The following is a 16,321-nucleotide window of genomic DNA, read 5'->3' on the forward strand; positions in this document are numbered from 1 at the left end:
GTGTCCACAGGAAATGATGGTTAACCTCCGTTGGTGGCCAGGGCAAGTTTGACTTGGCTATCAAATTTATTGTGTTAATCTGCTTTATAAATTAATTTTGGGAAGCCTGTGAATATTTTTATATAGGAGAATGAAATTAAATCTCAGGCTTATTTTATGTGTTGTATCAGATCCTTTTAGAGGTCAGGACATGTGATCCCACTTCCTGCTCCATACTAGCTGCCTCGTGCCATGGGTAGATGCTAGTGATGGTGCGGGCATAGTTCTGGAGTCGGATAGTAAGCAAGGGATGGCATTCATGCCAACCTTTCCCTGCCCTTCACATGTTTAGTTTGTAAAATCGTGACTAGTGCGGGGCACCTACTAGGCATATTGAGTGCCTATTGTGTGCACTAGACTGATGTAGGAAGGAAAATCACCATTCTCTCTACCATGTCTTAGATTCTTTTTCTATTATGATAAACACCAAAAAGCAACAAGGGGAAGAAAGGGTTTATTTCAGCTTATAGTGTATCCTGAAGAAAAGCCAGGATGGGCACTCAAAGCAGGGACTGAAGCAGAGGTCCTCTAGGGATGCTCCTTCAGGCCTTGCTCAGCCTGCTTTTCCATATAACCCATGACCACCTGTCCAGAGATGGCACTGCCCACAGTCTGCAGGTCCTCCCACATCAGTCTTTAATCAGGAAAATTAGACTTGCCTACAAGCCAATGTTAGGGATGTAGTTCCTCAGTTGATGTTCCCTTTCCAGACGACTCCGTCTTGGGTCAAGTTAGCAAAAGCCTAACCAGCACAGGGCCCACCTAGACTGGACTGGATTCCTTCGTAGTGCTACTGTGGGTCATGCCTCTTCTAGACACTTTGCATGGATTCTTTAATAAAGAGAATCTGCCACATGGCTGCCTGCCCTTTACAGATGGGCATCTGAGACCAGGCACCAGGGCCAAAAGTGCTGGAGCTGGTCAAGCTTACAGCAGATCTCAGCTCTGCACTGGGCAGAATCTTTTTAAATGTTTTCAGTTTCTTTCCCACTAGTATGTGGTGGTGATGGGTGAAGGTATGTTCATGCCATGCCAGCATGGGGAGTCAGGGCACTTGGGGGTCAGTTCTCTTTCCGCCATGTGCCGTCCAGGGTTCGCACTCTGGGCATTGGACTCATGGCAAATGCTCTTCACTTGCTGAGCGATCTTGTTGGTCCACAAACTTATAATCTAAAAGGACAAAAAGTAAGGGGTTCTAAACAAATGGGGTGCTGACAGGCCTAAGGTGTGTGGCAGTCGTGGGTAACCAAAATTAGAACGTAAACTGGGAGTGGGTGTGCCTTCCCACAAGTGTCAGAACGGATGTCACTGTGCAGCCCAGGGCCACTGTGGCCACCTTATTTCAGCCCCACATTTAGAAAGATATTTGTCAGAAGTCAGTGCCCCTTTTGTCCACATGCCACAGCAGAGGGAGCCTGGAGCTACTTCTGGAGCCCCCTTTGTAAGCCCCATAAACTCCTGGGAGCTGGGTCTCCCGAAAGCCTTTTAGGGGTTATTGTTTCTCTCTCCTTCTGTCCTTTCAGGGTTTTGTATGCATCTTTGCAGCAGGTTAGTAAAGTATTGACATCAGGCCTGGCGTAGTGGTGTCACATGCCTTTAATCCCAGGACAAGGAGGTGGAAGCAAACTCTGTGGCTTTGGGCCAGCCTGATCTACATAACAATTTCCAAGCTAGCTCTGGGTACACAGTGAGACCTTGTCTTAAGCAAAGAAAACCTTTTGAGACGATAGGCTATAGTTTATATTAGCAATAAATTCCTGGTTTCTTTGTCCACAGATAGAAACACTGTTAAAATCTGTGGACAGTTTGCCCATCATAGTAGTTAGATGAAGAAAACACAGGAGAATATGGAAAGGAAGCCTTGAGGCCGAACGTGTGCCAAAGCAAGAGGGAATGGGAGGTGGTGCTGAGAGGGCAAAGTTTGTAATCATTCTCTGGACTGTTATCCAGAGCCTGGGAAATAGAGGAAGCCTCCTGGAGAGAAGTCCTGTGGCACACATGAGCCTGCCCGTGCAGAACAGAAGCAGCCGAAGCCTCTGGAGGCTGTAAGACAGGTAGCCTACAGAAAGGTGCGATCCCCAAAGCCACTGGGAGCTATGTGCCTCTCACAATAAAAACCCATATCTGGCTGTTCAGGCGTCATATGTGCTCATGTAACATGTATTAGTGTGCACATGTGTTAGTGTACCAGGCTGAGAGAGAGCAGGGGGAGTTGTAGGGCCTCACTCCTTAACCCACGAGGAAAAGGAGTAGCCTCCACTTGCTTGCATTATCACTGCAAGAGGTGTGAACAGGGTAGACTAAAATTCTTCATGTGTGCACCGTTCTCAACACAGTCAAGTAGGCATGGTGACAAAGACATGACTTTGACAGTTCTGTGACTCCAGATGTAGAAATGGCCAGGATGCTGTCTAGACGTCTCCTGACTGTTGGGTCTCGCACACAGGTGGCTTTGCAGCTGCGGTTACTACACCTTTGGATGTGGCTAAGACAAGGATCATGCTGGCCAAGGTGAGTATCAGATAATGCAGATTTGATGCCGTATTCGCTATCAGGCAGAGCTGTAGGGATGCAGTGACCGGAGTACCTGCCGACCCTTGGGAGATGCTGACAGTGGGAGTGAGCACTGTCACCGTGATGGAGCTGTGTGTAGCATGCTGCCATGTCACAAGCATTCTCGCAGCTGCACTCTGTAAGCGGCAGACCTGAGGGCCTCTGCCTGCGACTGTTTTCAGACCTAAGACTCGAGAACTTGACTGGCTTCATGTTCTTCATGCAGATTCAGAATTTAGTTGGCTGTGACCAGAAAAGACAGTTGTCAGAATTGTTAAAAACAACAAAACAAAACTCCGGCTGAGCTTTAAGGAATTTCAGTAACATATCTGAACCAAGCATTCTCTCAGTCCAGGTCTGTAGGAAGCAGAGCAGTGTGAGCAGAATTCTAGTCTATGGACAGGACCAGCTCTGAGAATGGGTGATTTTAAAACTGAAAATGGCATTCCTCATTCCTGTCAGGCTTTATAGTAAGACCCCACCCCACCCCACCCCATCAACCAGGTCTACTGCTTCCCATTGGCTTTCTGATGAACAGTTGCCATTGGTTCCTAGGTGAGCTCTGAGAAGTGGCTTCCCTGAAGTGTTTGTCTGCCTCTCTGTACGTAGGCAAGATTTCCAAGCCAGCCCTAGTGTTCCTTGAAGGCGGGTGAGGGGAGCCTGTTCAGAGTCCTGGGAGCTAACAGCCCTGTCTCTCCTATCTTCTGCAGGCGGGCTCCAGCGCCGCTGTTGGGAATGTGCTCTCGGCCATGCATGCGGTGTGGCGCGCACAGGGACTAGGAGGGTAAGGACGAAGTCAGCCCTTAGCAGCTGCCTTGTCTCCTCTTCCCTGGCTCTTCCTTAGATCTTGGGCCTGCCATGGTGACATGCAAATGTATAACCCTAGCTATATTTGGGCTCCAGCATTGATACAAATAAGTTCTCACAGTGTAGACGTGAAAGTGAGTTAGAAGAAAGTGGGGCTTGGGTGTTTGTAGCCACTTTTTTTTTTAACCTGTAGTCTTTTTTTATGTATACAGTGTTCTGTCTGCATCTATGCCTGCAGGCCCGAAGAGGGCACCAGATCTCATTATAGATGGTTGTGAGCCACCATGTGGTTGCTGGGAATTGAACTCAGGACCTCTGGAAGAACAGCCAGTGCTCTTAACTGTTGAGCCATCTCTCCAACCCTTGTAACCACTTTTAAGAACCGTTGGTAGCCATGCCGTGTGATGGGCATTTGCTCTGCATCTATGGGTTTGTTTCACTGATGGACAGTTTTGTCACTGTGCAAGTGTATCATACAGTGTGCTCACACAAATGTAGATGGTGTGACACACACCTGGGGAATGGTAGCTGCAAGTACAACATGTGACTATCTTGGAAACTATGGATAGGTGTAACAGCAGTAAATGTTTGTATATCTGGAGATATACAAATAGAAAAAAACTATTTCCAGCCACATCCGCATCCTACAGGACCAGCAGGACCTGGCTGTGCAGTCTGCTTTTCTCTGAAGTGTTACCCAGCTCACAACTGTACTGGCAGTTCCACCGTGGTTGGTCTCAGCTGGGCAGTATTGTTCTATGTTAATAGCTAAGAACCTCAGTCTTTCTCTTTGCATATGATGTGCAAACGGGTGTATTACCCACATTGTGTGCCTGTAGATGCCAGAAGTTGGGGTTGGGTGTTGTCCTTATCAGGCTCCATCTTGTTTTTGAGAGTCTCTTTCTCAGAACCTTGAGCTCACCATTTTGGCTACAACAGCTGTCCGGTGAGCCCCAGATCAAACTGTCCCCATGTGCTGGGTACAGGTGTATGCTGCTGCACCTGGCTTTTATGTGGGTGTTGAGGACCTAAGCTTGGCTTCTCAAACTTGTATATTTCTCTCCAGCTCCACGTGCTTCAGAATATCTTGCTTTATGTCCTAAACAGCTGTTATTCTACACCCATATAGTTGTTCTGAAGCTGAGCAAATGCTGAGATGTTAGCAAAGAAGGATTTTCTACATGGAACCTTCTTGATATGTGTGCAGAGTCCTCAGCAGCCTCCTTTGGAGAAGGAGGGTGAGCTGGCGCTGGGATGGCTGGGTAAAAGCAGCACTATATGCATGGCTGAGCCCTGCCTGCCCTCAGCCTCTTCACTGGGCCCTGCTGCCTGTCTCATCCCCATCTAAAGTAGCTCAGATTGCGTTTTTGTGTAACTTCGGCGCTTTCAATTTCAGCTGTCTCATGGTCTGGGGAATGTAGTCATGCTTTTGCCAGAGAGCAAACCTATTGTCTTGTTTGGGTTTTCCAGCTGAAAGTGGTAGCCAGTGGCTTTACTGAATGTCCCGCTCCAGTGCTCTGAGATCCAGACTGGATCTGGTGGACAGGACAGACTGACAGATTCTCGATGTCTCAGCAGTGACATGGCTGACGCCTTCTGAGGAAATAAGACACGATAGTCATTCATTTGGGAGCTAATTCAACTCTGAACCAAGAAATGGAGGAGGGGAAATGGCTGTGAATCCCATATACACTGTTTGGGAATCCTCTTAGATAAGCAGTGGCTGGCCCACAGAAGCAGCAGCTGGGGACAGTGGCTTTCGACATCATAAAGGCCACCTGCCAGATGTCAGTCTCATTTCCACATGTTAGCGTCTGTGGTGACTCAGCCAAGCCTCTGACCGCGGTGTTGTAGAGCTGCAGCCATTTGCCAGTGTTGAGGAAGTGGTGGCAGGGACGGCACAGTGGCTGGGACATTGCCCCACCATGGTGATGCAAGGACCAGGTCACAGCACACATCGACTAAAACTAAGCAATGTCAAAACTACAGGCAGGGGAGAGAAGGAAAACAGGTCAAGGGTGGATGTTGGTTCTGACTTAGCGCTGAAAGGTGATTTAAATTTTTGTCTGTCTTCTGAGTCTCCAGTCTGGGGCCACCACGTCCAGCTTTACATGGGTTCTAGACTTGAACGCAGGTCCTCTGCAAGCACTTTACTCTCTACGCCACCTCTCCAGCTCCCTAAATGGATTATCAAAAGGGGCCCCGTGATATAAAGTCCTTGCTTTCCTGTGAGGTGCCAGATAGAAGGGTGGGACAGCTGACTACTTCCGGTGGTTATGCAGGATGAGGGGGCTGTGTATCCAGCAGGGACTCCCCGTCAACATCCCACATCCTTAAAAGGCATGAGTGTTGGCATAAGAAAACAGTTGCCCTACACCCCAAGTCTCTCCACTAGTGTACACATATGGACATCAAACGAACTGTGATAACTGGTTCCCTCCTTCTCCAGGGATTGAGCTTGGGTCATCAGGCTTGATAGCCAGCATCTTTAACCACCTCACCAGCCTAAGTTCTGATTTCCAACTTTGTCTTTCTGCATATGAAAGCACTTTTCTGGGCAGCAAGGTTTCAGTAGAAATAAGAGGTCTTCTGCCCCTCCTTCCCCTCCCTCCTCTGCAGAAATCAGTTATTTACAGCCTAGACCATGTCCAGCTGCATGCTATTCTACTGGTTTACAGTGCTGGCTTATCTAGTAGGTCATTAGCAGATTACTTTTTTTTCAGTAATATCACAGTGGATATTTGAAGAATATCTGAACCTCTAGAACAGTTCTTCTCAACCTGTGGGTTGTGACCCCTTTTTTTGGGGGGGGGGGTTTGAACAACCCTTTTACAGGGGTTGCCTAAGACCATCAGAAAACACAAATATACATTATGATTCCTAACAGTAACACAATTACAATTGTGAAGTAGCAGTGAAAATAACTTTATGGTTGGGGGTCACCACAGCATGAGAAATTGTATTAAAGGGTCACAGCATTCGGAAGGTTGAGAACTACTGATCTAGAGAGTGGGTCGCAAACACCACGGTTCTAATTGTACTGGGATGGAGCACTGGAGTGTCCAGGACTGCCATGTATGAGGTGCTCCCTCTCCATCACAGGCATGTGCCTCTGGTGTCCTTATGTAGCCTGAATGAGATGCATTTCCGTCTTGTAGAATCACATTTGGGAACTCCAACAACAAAGTGCCACTGAGTCACCAAGACAAGAAGATAGAACTGTTTAAGAACTTGTTTTGCTTCCCTGAACTGAGACCCAGAGGCTCCTCAGGTGTCCCACTGGGATATACCCTTCCCAGCCTGACCTCAGATTTGTCCATTTGACTCCATTTTTAGAGCACCATGTTGGGACAGTGGTTACCGTCTTCACCTGAGAGCTCCCAGGTAGACAGCACAGCATTCAGCCATGCTGGACTGGGCTCCAGATTCTCATGCATACTTGGGAGTGTACTTAGTGGTCTTCTGAAAGGAAGGGAACACACTGTTAAGTGTCTGAGGGATGTGACAAGTGGGTGTGCTCAAGTGAGCAAACCATGGTTTCTGTTCCTAGGTTATTTGCAGGTGTCTTGCCACGAATGGCAGCAATCAGCATGGGCGGCTTCATCTTTCTGGGTGCCTACGACCAGACCCGCAGCTTGCTGTTAGAAGTGGGCAAGAAGAGCCCATGAAGCAGACACTGCGTGTCCCTGGAGAAGAGGGCTGCTGGCTGCTGTGCAGCCCCTGCCTTCCTTAACTGGCGAAGTCAACGCTGCAGTGTGGCACCTTGAGAGGGCTGCAGAGTGCAGCCCTGAGTGTCTCCATGGAAACTATCCTCAGTGGACCTCCAGACCAACATCTCCACCCCTTAATAAACACTTCAGTGTCCTTTGCCTCCCGCTATCTACTGAAGTCACTAAAATGCAAGCGAATGGCTAGACTGGGAAAAGGAAGGAGGCTGGGGCAGGAAATGTGCGTGTGGGTGTTTCTCCCCTGGGCTAATTCCTATTGTGTAAGATTATAGCTTTGTTTAAAAAGCATGAACTGCAGGTGCATAGCATACATTCTTTCTGGAGACTGCTGTTTTTAATTACCCTTGTATTTCTCATATAAAAACACATGATTATATTATTTTACAGCAGAGTGCCCCCAAATCCCTAGTGTGAGAGACAGCTGCAGCACCAGTGACTGAGTGGGTGGGCAAGTGACTTTGCTGCAGGACACGAAGCCCCATGACCACCACTGTCCTCCCGGGAGGGCCAGCTAGAGCTGTTCCTTTGTCCTCATGGTGAGTGCAAGCAACACTGGCTGCAGGAGGGGAGGCTCAGCATATTCGGGGAGCACAAGGCTTAACTAACCAGCTCCAGGTGGCAAAAAATTAGTGAGCCATCCGAGGAATGTGACGCCGCTGCGCCTTCTGGGGCAGCAGTGTCGTCTGTGATGCTGTCTTCAGTAGTCTCCCTTTGGGGAAAAAGTAATAAAAGGCAGAGTAACTGCACTTAGAACAATGACCACAGCACACACTTAGTATTTATAAATGAACCTTTATTAAAGACACTTTAATGCCATTTGTTAGACACTTCAATATCTTACATGTTTTCAATTTACACTGTACCAAAATTTCTATAAATAAATAACTCTGTACATAAAAAGTAATACTTCCTCTTTCACATTGCCTCTCAGAAGCAGCAAATTCACATATTTTGTGGAAGTAACATTAATCAGCCAACTGTGGAGAATAAACTTCTGTGCTTTGTCCTGGGGCACAGTGATGACCTGTGACATGGCAGTACACTGTCTCTGGCCATCACTGTGTCAACACTTCCCTTCAGCTTTCAGGGATTTTAAAGACTGAGTTTGCTTCCATGTTATTTTTACTGAATTACACATTGGCACTCACAAAGATGGTTAGCAACAGGGCCCCAAAGTGCAAATACACCCAGGCCTGGGACTCAGTCATGTATAGTCCAAGCCCAGTTTCACTATATGAGGGAACGTTGTGGACAGACCTGCTGGGCAGAAATCAGCTGGCCTAGAAGTGAACTACTTTTATCCCCCACTGCAATGCTGTATTGGCAGAACTAAAACCTCACTACTGGAAAATCCACAGGTGCACCCACACTGGCAGCCTCTGCCTTAATAAGCTCCAAAGACCCACTGAAGGAGACAAGACATTTGCTTTACCAAGTGAGTTACAAAGACGAAAGGCAGTGCTTGTTCCAAGCCATTGCTTTTGGTGGATTAACAGCCCTCAACCTCTTCCTCAAAGACAGACCCTGAACCTAGAAGAAAGGCCAGTGACACGTGCGCCCCATCTACAAGGCCAGACAACAGCTGCACAGGTCTGGCCAACGCACCTGAATCTGACTAAGGGAGCACATAGCCAAAATGCCCTCCTTCCCAACCACCAGCAACAGCTAATGTGGTTTTACCTGAATTTCAGCTGTGCATTAAGGCACCAGAACTATTCTTGACCCTCTCCAAAATTAGACAGCAACCTAATGTGAAAATATCACTGAGGGCGGGGACACATGCGCTAAGGATTAAAATAGTCTCTGTAAAAGATATATAATATATATGAAATCTCTGAAAACTCTTATGTACAACGGTATCAAATACTTTTCCTGCCTTTTGTACACAAACAGTCTCTTGCATTTCTGTGCTCCAGATGCCAAGTCCTTTAGCCAACTGACACTCCACATGGAAGTTAAAACTGTCCAGAGTGACTGCCGTTTGGACACAAACTTCCCACAGCTTCTCCTACCTCTTCCCTGTAGCGATTGCTTTAAATGAGCTGAGGTAGATGAAGCCTAGCTCTTCGGTGCCAATAGCAATGGTCCCCTCCGTTTCCCAGTGAGCTGTCCTGTCAGCGGCATAGACTCAGGACTAGAGTCACAGGCCTGGGGGAGGTGGCCATTGGAAACAAGCAAGTGCTGGGCTTCAGTAGATATGGCATCTTCTATGAGCTCTGGGCTGCCCGAAGTTAACGTAGGAGAAGGCTGTAGGTCTATGGAGTCTGGTGCATGTAACTTTGCTAAAGTCCAAGAGGAATCTCCTGTTTAAGAAAACATGAGGGCACGTTAGCCTGTGCACATTAACCCCATTTGGGCTCCCAGCCCATGGCAGACATGCTTCTTAACACGATACTTACCTTTCCCATCTGGGGATGCTGCCTTGTTCTTCAGAGACAGTAGTATTCTGTCATGGTTACTCGGATAGAGGGATCCTCCAGAGTGGGTGTGAGACCCGTCAGCAGTCCCAGGGTAAGGATGGTGTGGAGAGGATTCTAGGTCATGCTGCCTGAGCTCTTGGCTGCTTGGTGTACCTGGCCGTCCACTCTCTCTGGACACAGGCTGGGGATGGAAGGCTTGTTCCTTGGGCTGACTATCCGTGTCAGTATTGCAATCACCGCATACAGCAGAGCCACTGTGTGCTGAATGAAGCGCAGAGCCAAGGGTCAATGGGAACCAGAGCCACTGAAGCCCCCATCCCCTCTCAGAGGCCTGAGTCCTGTTTACAACTGTAATCACCCTGTCCTTCCCTGGAATGTACACATGTAGAGGAACTGGGCCCACACCAAGTCCTGGTCTTTTGTGCATAAGTGAGCACCTGAAATTCATTTAGGATGCACACTTTGATCACAGGAAAAATGGAGAGTAAAAAGGAAGATTTGCATTAGGCATCACATAGTGGTGAATCTTCTCAACAGTCTTCTAAGCCTTAAAGACTCAGGCAGTGGGGCTGGGAGTTGGCTCAGCAGGTAAAGTGCTTGACGAGCGTTAAGGATCAGAGTTCAGGTCCCCAGTACTCCTGGACATGCCAGGCTTTGTGGCGGCCCATCTGCAATCTAGGGCTTGGGATGCAGAGGCAGGAAATCCTGGAGCAAGCTGGCTAGCTAGAGTAACTGATCAGTGAGCAGTGGGCTTAAGTGAGAGGCCCTGCTCAGTATATAAGGTGGAGAGTGACTGAGGATAACACACCAACCTCTGTCCAGTAGCTAGCATCTCAGAAGGCTGAGGACAACCTGGGCTACAAAGTGAAACCTTGTCTGGACAAGACAAGACAGTCTGGGTGCAAGGATGCTAACTTCCATGATTTGTGGGCCTTGCCCTGTAAGCTCCTTACAAATTTAAGAAAACTCACACTTCTGCTCGCCACACCAGACTTACCTAAGACACACAGGACTCTGAAATCAAAGGAAGCCAGAGCTTCCAGTTTGTTTTCTGAATACAATTCAGAGATAGTATGAGACCAGTGATGTGCTGCTCCTCAACTTACTATTTCAGTGTCAAAAGCAATGGCCTTCCCTGTCAGTGACTCCTACCTGCTGGATGTGGAGCAGCGGTCCTGTCAGCTTTCTCCATCACTTTCCAGGGCTCTCTAGTATATCCAACACACAGCTTGGGCTGCCGGCATGTAATGCTGTGCACGTCAACCTCTGGGAAGAGGCTCGAGTCTCTCAGACACACACCTGAAAGGAAGCCCCTTCTTAGGTCTCTCAGCCTCTAGAGGACAGGCTACAGCTCTTTCCCAGCACCCATCCCTTGGCACCCACCAGGGATTGGTTCCTATGCTCCTCAGAGATGCCCAAATCCAAGGATGGTCAAGTCTTTTCTGTAAAATGATGCTGTTTGCACATAAACTGTCCATCTGTGAAGACCTTACGACAGCTCTACTAATAGTACCCAGTAACCGTGGAAAACTTGCATATTCAGTACAGACACAACTTTTCTTTCCTGAATTTTCAATCTGTGCTTGATTGAACCACCACATGCAGAGCACCAGCAGTACTGTAAAGCTGGTTCAGGACCTGGAATGTTCTTGGCATCTACTCTTCCTGGCAATCCTCTCTTGATTGAAGACATAGTGCTAAGCCCAGTGTAGGGACTTCTGGAGGACCAGATGTTAAAACCACAGTACTTATACACACCAGATCCAAAGCAAAGCATCTGTCAAAGACCTGGTTCGCCACATACAACACAGGTACCCAACCTACCCCGGCGAGGAGGTAAAGCAGCGTTCAGGATAGTCAGATCAGACTGTTTCACTGTTCTTGAACTTACCATTGCTTTCAATGTGCGCACTGGCCTGATGGCCACCTTCCGTCCTGACCACAGTTTCCTGCCGGTCAGAAAGGGTTCCCTGCGAGGAGAGGTAGCTCGGCACATCTGGAGGCACGATCGTTTCATCTGCAAGAAGACATGACGATGAAACAACAGGGCAGCTGCCATAACCAATACAGATACACATATGCGGTCACACAGCAGTGGCCTGAGAGCTCCGCAGACTCAGCTGCTTCACCTCCTTTCCATCCTGTGGTAAAAACCGTGGAGGACCTAACAAAATCCCAAGGCTGTGAGAGCTTGGAAACAACCTGATTCCTGACAACAGGCAGGGCCCTGATGCCTCTGAATCGCCATGGAGACCAGAAACTGCAGGGGCCAGCAGGTGCTTGAATTTGAGAGTGTTTCAATTTCCTGTTATGTCCTTCAGAGGTGACATGTGGGAGGGGGTGGCAATGCCTCAACTCTATCTACAGACAGAATCCATATTCCTAAAGATTCTAGAAGTCTCTTAGGTTCTAGGCAAAGCCTCAGGGCTGGTGTAATCCATGTTGGACTGCGGCGCTCACTACTTTCGCTCCCCCCTGAAGAGCCTGCCGCACTGCTGACGTGTGTTAGTGTGAGTGCCGCACTGCTGACCTGTGTTGGTGACGCTGTACTCCTCACTCTTCTTCCTGGTCTGGTAGATGATGCACACCCACACCAGCGAGGTAAGCACGATGCTGCAGACCACAGCGATGGTGAAGATGCCTATGGTGGTCCCATCCTTCCGGCAGCCGGGGGTGGGCAAAATGCTCAGTTGGCTGTGTGCTCGCTCGGTGCCCAGGGGATTAGACATCTCACAGGTATACCGGCCTGCATCCTCTACTACCACATTCTGAACAACCAGCAGCTGATTGCCTGGAGTAAAATGGTGCCGCTCGGTGAGGCTCAGCGGCCGACCTCCCTTAAGCCAGGTGATGCGCGGTGTGGGACTCCCAGTCGCTTTGCACTGGAGGGCCACTGTTTCTCCCACAGTTACCACACGGTCTTCCAAAGGCACTGCCAAGGATGGAGTTTCTGCAGGAAGGCAGCGGAGATTGCACATTTACTCTACGGGGCTTGCTTGCTGGGGGTCAACTTGTTTTCCAGACAGGAGACAATCCCATGTAGTAATGAAATGCTATCTGAGATCTTTTATGAGTGCTCCAAGCTTTTCAGAAGGCCAAATGTGACTAAATCCTCCTTGCCATTTTAGGAACGGCCTCAATATAGCAAAGTCCTAAAGCCTTACCTCACACTAAACTGTCCTATTGAGGACCTGCGTCACTCACTACTCCTGCCAAGATCGTACCCACCCATCCCCCACAAGGAGGGATCCTTACTCAGACATACAGCTGAGTACTGTCAAGACGGAAGTTCTTGCTCATTGTCTTTTATGAGCCAGAACAACTTACTGAAAAGCAGCCCCAAATTTCAAACTAGGTACAAAGAGGATACCACACTTTTCCAGAAAGCAGATGCCTCTAATACTTGAGTTTTACCCCCATCTCTCCCCACCACATACACTATCAATAGCGAACCTAGGACAGTCAGGGTAGCATTTGCTGAAATAGAGCCAGCCGAGTTCTGGGCAGTACAGCTGTAGACCCCCATGTCGTCTATTTTCACATCAGTGATGAAGAACACATCATCATCTGGCATGACATGCATGCGTCGCTCACGAGCCGCAGGGAAATCAGTGCCTCCATCTTTTTGCCATGCAATCTGGGGGTGAGGGTGGCCTGTGGCAGCACACTCAAGGCGGGCTGTGGTGCCAGTCCGAATGGCAATGTCATAGGGAATTTTGGTGAATGACGGCAACACTGGGGAAAAATACAGGTAAAGTTATATGGGATGGCTGCATGCAGAAGGAGACTCTTGGCAAACAGACCCCCACACTGCTCAGGCTCCAGCTCATTGCTATTCCACCCTTCCCAGAGGTACCCACCTTCTCCCCATCCCAGGCACAACTCTGCTATGCTGTAGGACGGTGCTAACCACTCAAAGAATTCTGCCTCTTGTACTTCCACAATAGTTACTACACAGGGATCCTCCAGAAGTAGAGGTCTGGGGTGGGCCTGCTCTAGGTAGCTGTCTGGAGAGAGCTGGGCAACAACTCATCTCTTGTTGGGGAAAGCTGCATGTCTTCACCATGGAGAAACAAATGGGCTAGCTCAGCCCTCTTGAGGAAACCCACACGGATGGACCTATGGGGGCCACATCAGCAGTCACGCCTAGGCAGAAATATGCAGTTGACTAGCCTATATAGCTTTGATATCAATGCTGACACAGTGGACAGTATCCAGACTTGATGTCCAAGCCACTGTGAGAGTCTTACCAGCTGCCTCAATCTCCAGGAAACACCCAGGGTCTTTCAGGCAAGCCCAGACAATCTGCCCGGCTGTGGCAAAGACTAGCTTAGAAGCACTGGAGGATGAAGGCCGTGCTTCAGGTCACCCACAAGCCAATTCATCAGCCTGGTATGGAAAGGCTTGCCTATTCATGCTGACTTCACTCCTCACACAGCATCAAACAGCAGTCCAAAAGAAGCCACCTTAATGGGCTGAAAGGCTGGCTTTTGAGTAAGAGGGCCTTGTCACAACTTCCCTGCCCACTGGACCATCAAGCCAGGGGCTCAACTCACACTAACTCCATATCCTCTAGAGCAGCGGTTCTCAACATGTGAGTCTCAGACCCTTTGGCAAACCTCTACCTCCAACAATATTTACATTATGATTAGTAACAGTAGCAAAATTACAGTTATAAAATAGTTGAAAATAATTTTATGGTTAGGGGTCACCACAGCATGAACTGAATTAAAGGGTCACACTTGTCTAGAGAAATGGGGACTAGCACTTTGCATCTATTCTGAGGGCAGAAGCTTCCTCAGGATCCAGAGAGTCTTGGAGTCTGGAAACCACATCTCTTGGTTTATGGAAGACAATGAACAGATAAAAATAACAAGGCTTAACTCCACAATGCCACTTTACGTAAATGGACTTTAACCTACCCCAAACCAAAAAGAATGATTCAGTGTGTAAAACTTGGTCTAGGACAAACCCAAGGAATGGTACAAAGAAATGCACCCCACAGCAGCTTTTGTCTCCTTGCACCAATGACTGACAACCAAGAGCACAGCTTGTGGACTCTGTGCTTGAGAAACACAAGATGACACTGCCTACCGTTCACAGTGAGCCTGGCCTTGTGTGAGTATGTGGAGCCAAAGTGGTTGGTGATGACACACTGGTAGCGGCCTTCGTGTCCGAACGTGACATGACGGAGGTGCAGGATAGTGGTATACTCCATCACTTCGCCATCCTGTGCACGGACGTGTGCAAAGTTCTCCATGTCTGCATTGGTCAGGACCTCGTTGTCCTTCTTCCAGGCAAAGGTCATCGGGGAGCTGCTGCTGCTGGCTGCTGAACACGTGAAACGGATGTCCTTGCCCACCACAGCCATGGTCGTCTCAGGCTGGGTGATGATCTGTGGCTTTGGAAAGTCATCTGGGAAGAGAACCAACCATAAGGCACCCTGCTCTCTGTACACGGGCTGCTTGCTAGTCAAGCTAAGAAGGAACTGGGTCAGTTCTGGGCACAGTGCCAGCACAGTTCCACTAGACATGGTGATGGCTGTGCCACGGCTCTCAGGCCTCACTGCCTCCTTAGCTAGAAATAAACCCATGACTACTCAATCCATCAAACCAGCCTAGTGTTTCCTTTCGACAGCTATGCCAACATGGCCCGCTTTAAACAAAATCTTCAGGCATCATCAGTCATACTTGCAAACCCAATTGCAAAACGACAGACGTTCAACGCACTTTTGAGTTTCAGAACTCAAAAACACCCTACTGTTCAAATAGGAAAATACCACAAAAATAAATTTTTTTTACATGTGTGGAAAACCATGAGCTTAATAACAATTCATGGATTTTTGATGCAAAAAAAAAGCCACACGTCAGGACAGTGAGCAGTACGGTGTTTTCATATATCCAAGTCTCCTTCCATGTTCCCAGATCTGTGACAAACTTGAAACCCAGCAGCAAGAACTAGCTCCCTCAACAGCTCCACAGAGAACTATCACTGACTGGAGCAGCTGGGAACTCTATGAGCTTGCAGGAGTATGCAGGGCAGAGGAAACCCTACTGCTGAACAACTGATGGACTGACTGGTCAAGCACCACTGTTTAACCCACAGCTCTTTAGGTGACCGCTCCAGCCCTAGCAACTCTCAAAGGGCATCAGGTGAAAAAGACACCAATACTGGGCAATGAAAACCTACAACAGGGTCCTGAGAATTTAAAGGCCACATGGTCTAACGAGCTATGCAAACACCCAGGGAAGGTTTCTAATTCCTTTCCTGTGACTGGGCTGGGGGGCTTGCACAAAGAGAAAATGGTGGCAAAACCCAATACCTACAGGGATCCTGGGGAGGGGATAGGAGACTCAGTAAGGATATTTGTGTCCGGCTGTTAGCTAATCACTAAAATAACCAAGCAGAAACCCAAGGGGTTATGCGGTGCGCAGGCTTTACAGCATGGGCCGAGGAGACAGCACTAAACGAACAGGAATAAAAGGCATCAACCAGCCTGGAAAGCCAGCACGCAGATACATGATCCTCACAGTGGGCAGACTGTTTGGTTTTTGTCACCCACTTTGCAACAACAAAAGTAGTAAATATACAGATAAGAAAATGGCAGCCAGGAGACACTGTCTAAGGAATCCTAGATTCTAAACATATTATATCTTACTATAAAAATAGTCAACTAAGGGAACTCTATGTACTAATTAAAGACCATGAATACCTTAACAAGGAGACACATTATGAAAAGGGACTAAATGTAGTTTTAAAGTAGAATAAGTGAAG

The 16,321-nt window shown here is 48.3% G+C and overlaps 2 protein-coding genes across 5 annotated transcripts in view; one reads left to right on the forward strand and one right to left on the reverse strand.

The window, feature by feature from the left end:
* Slc25a26 (solute carrier family 25 member 26) overlaps positions 1-8,027 on the forward strand; it is a 122,265-nt gene extending 114,238 nt beyond the window's left edge. For all 4 annotated transcript variants that reach the window (XM_041632643.1, XM_041632631.1, XM_041632636.1 and 1 more), the window contains 3 exons: positions 2,486-2,550; positions 3,303-3,376; positions 6,950-8,027. In XM_041632643.1, coding sequence (XP_041488577.1) covers positions 2,486-2,550; positions 3,303-3,376; positions 6,950-7,067 — 257 coding nt within the window. In that variant the 3' untranslated portion in view covers positions 7,068-8,027. The remainder of the gene's footprint in view (positions 1-2,485; positions 2,551-3,302; positions 3,377-6,949) is intronic.
* The window catches only part of Lrig1 (leucine rich repeats and immunoglobulin like domains 1), a 103,115-nt gene continuing 94,697 nt past the window's right edge, over positions 7,904-16,321 (reverse strand). The window contains exons 13-19 of the mRNA XM_041632625.1: positions 14,642-14,962; positions 13,001-13,282; positions 12,078-12,497; positions 11,439-11,564; positions 10,700-10,846; positions 9,527-9,808; positions 7,904-9,430 (exon numbers count right to left, since the gene is read on the reverse strand). Of these exons, the coding sequence (XP_041488559.1) occupies positions 9,186-9,430; positions 9,527-9,808; positions 10,700-10,846; positions 11,439-11,564; positions 12,078-12,497; positions 13,001-13,282; positions 14,642-14,962 (1,823 nt within the window). The 3' untranslated portion in view covers positions 7,904-9,185. The remainder of the gene's footprint in view (positions 9,431-9,526; positions 9,809-10,699; positions 10,847-11,438; positions 11,565-12,077; positions 12,498-13,000; positions 13,283-14,641; positions 14,963-16,321) is intronic.

Source organism: Microtus oregoni, unplaced genomic scaffold (assembly GCF_018167655.1).
Source record: "Microtus oregoni isolate MIOR12 unplaced genomic scaffold, Mior012 000002F_ref0000024, whole genome shotgun sequence".
Lineage (NCBI taxonomy): Eukaryota > Metazoa > Chordata > Mammalia > Rodentia > Cricetidae > Microtus > Microtus oregoni.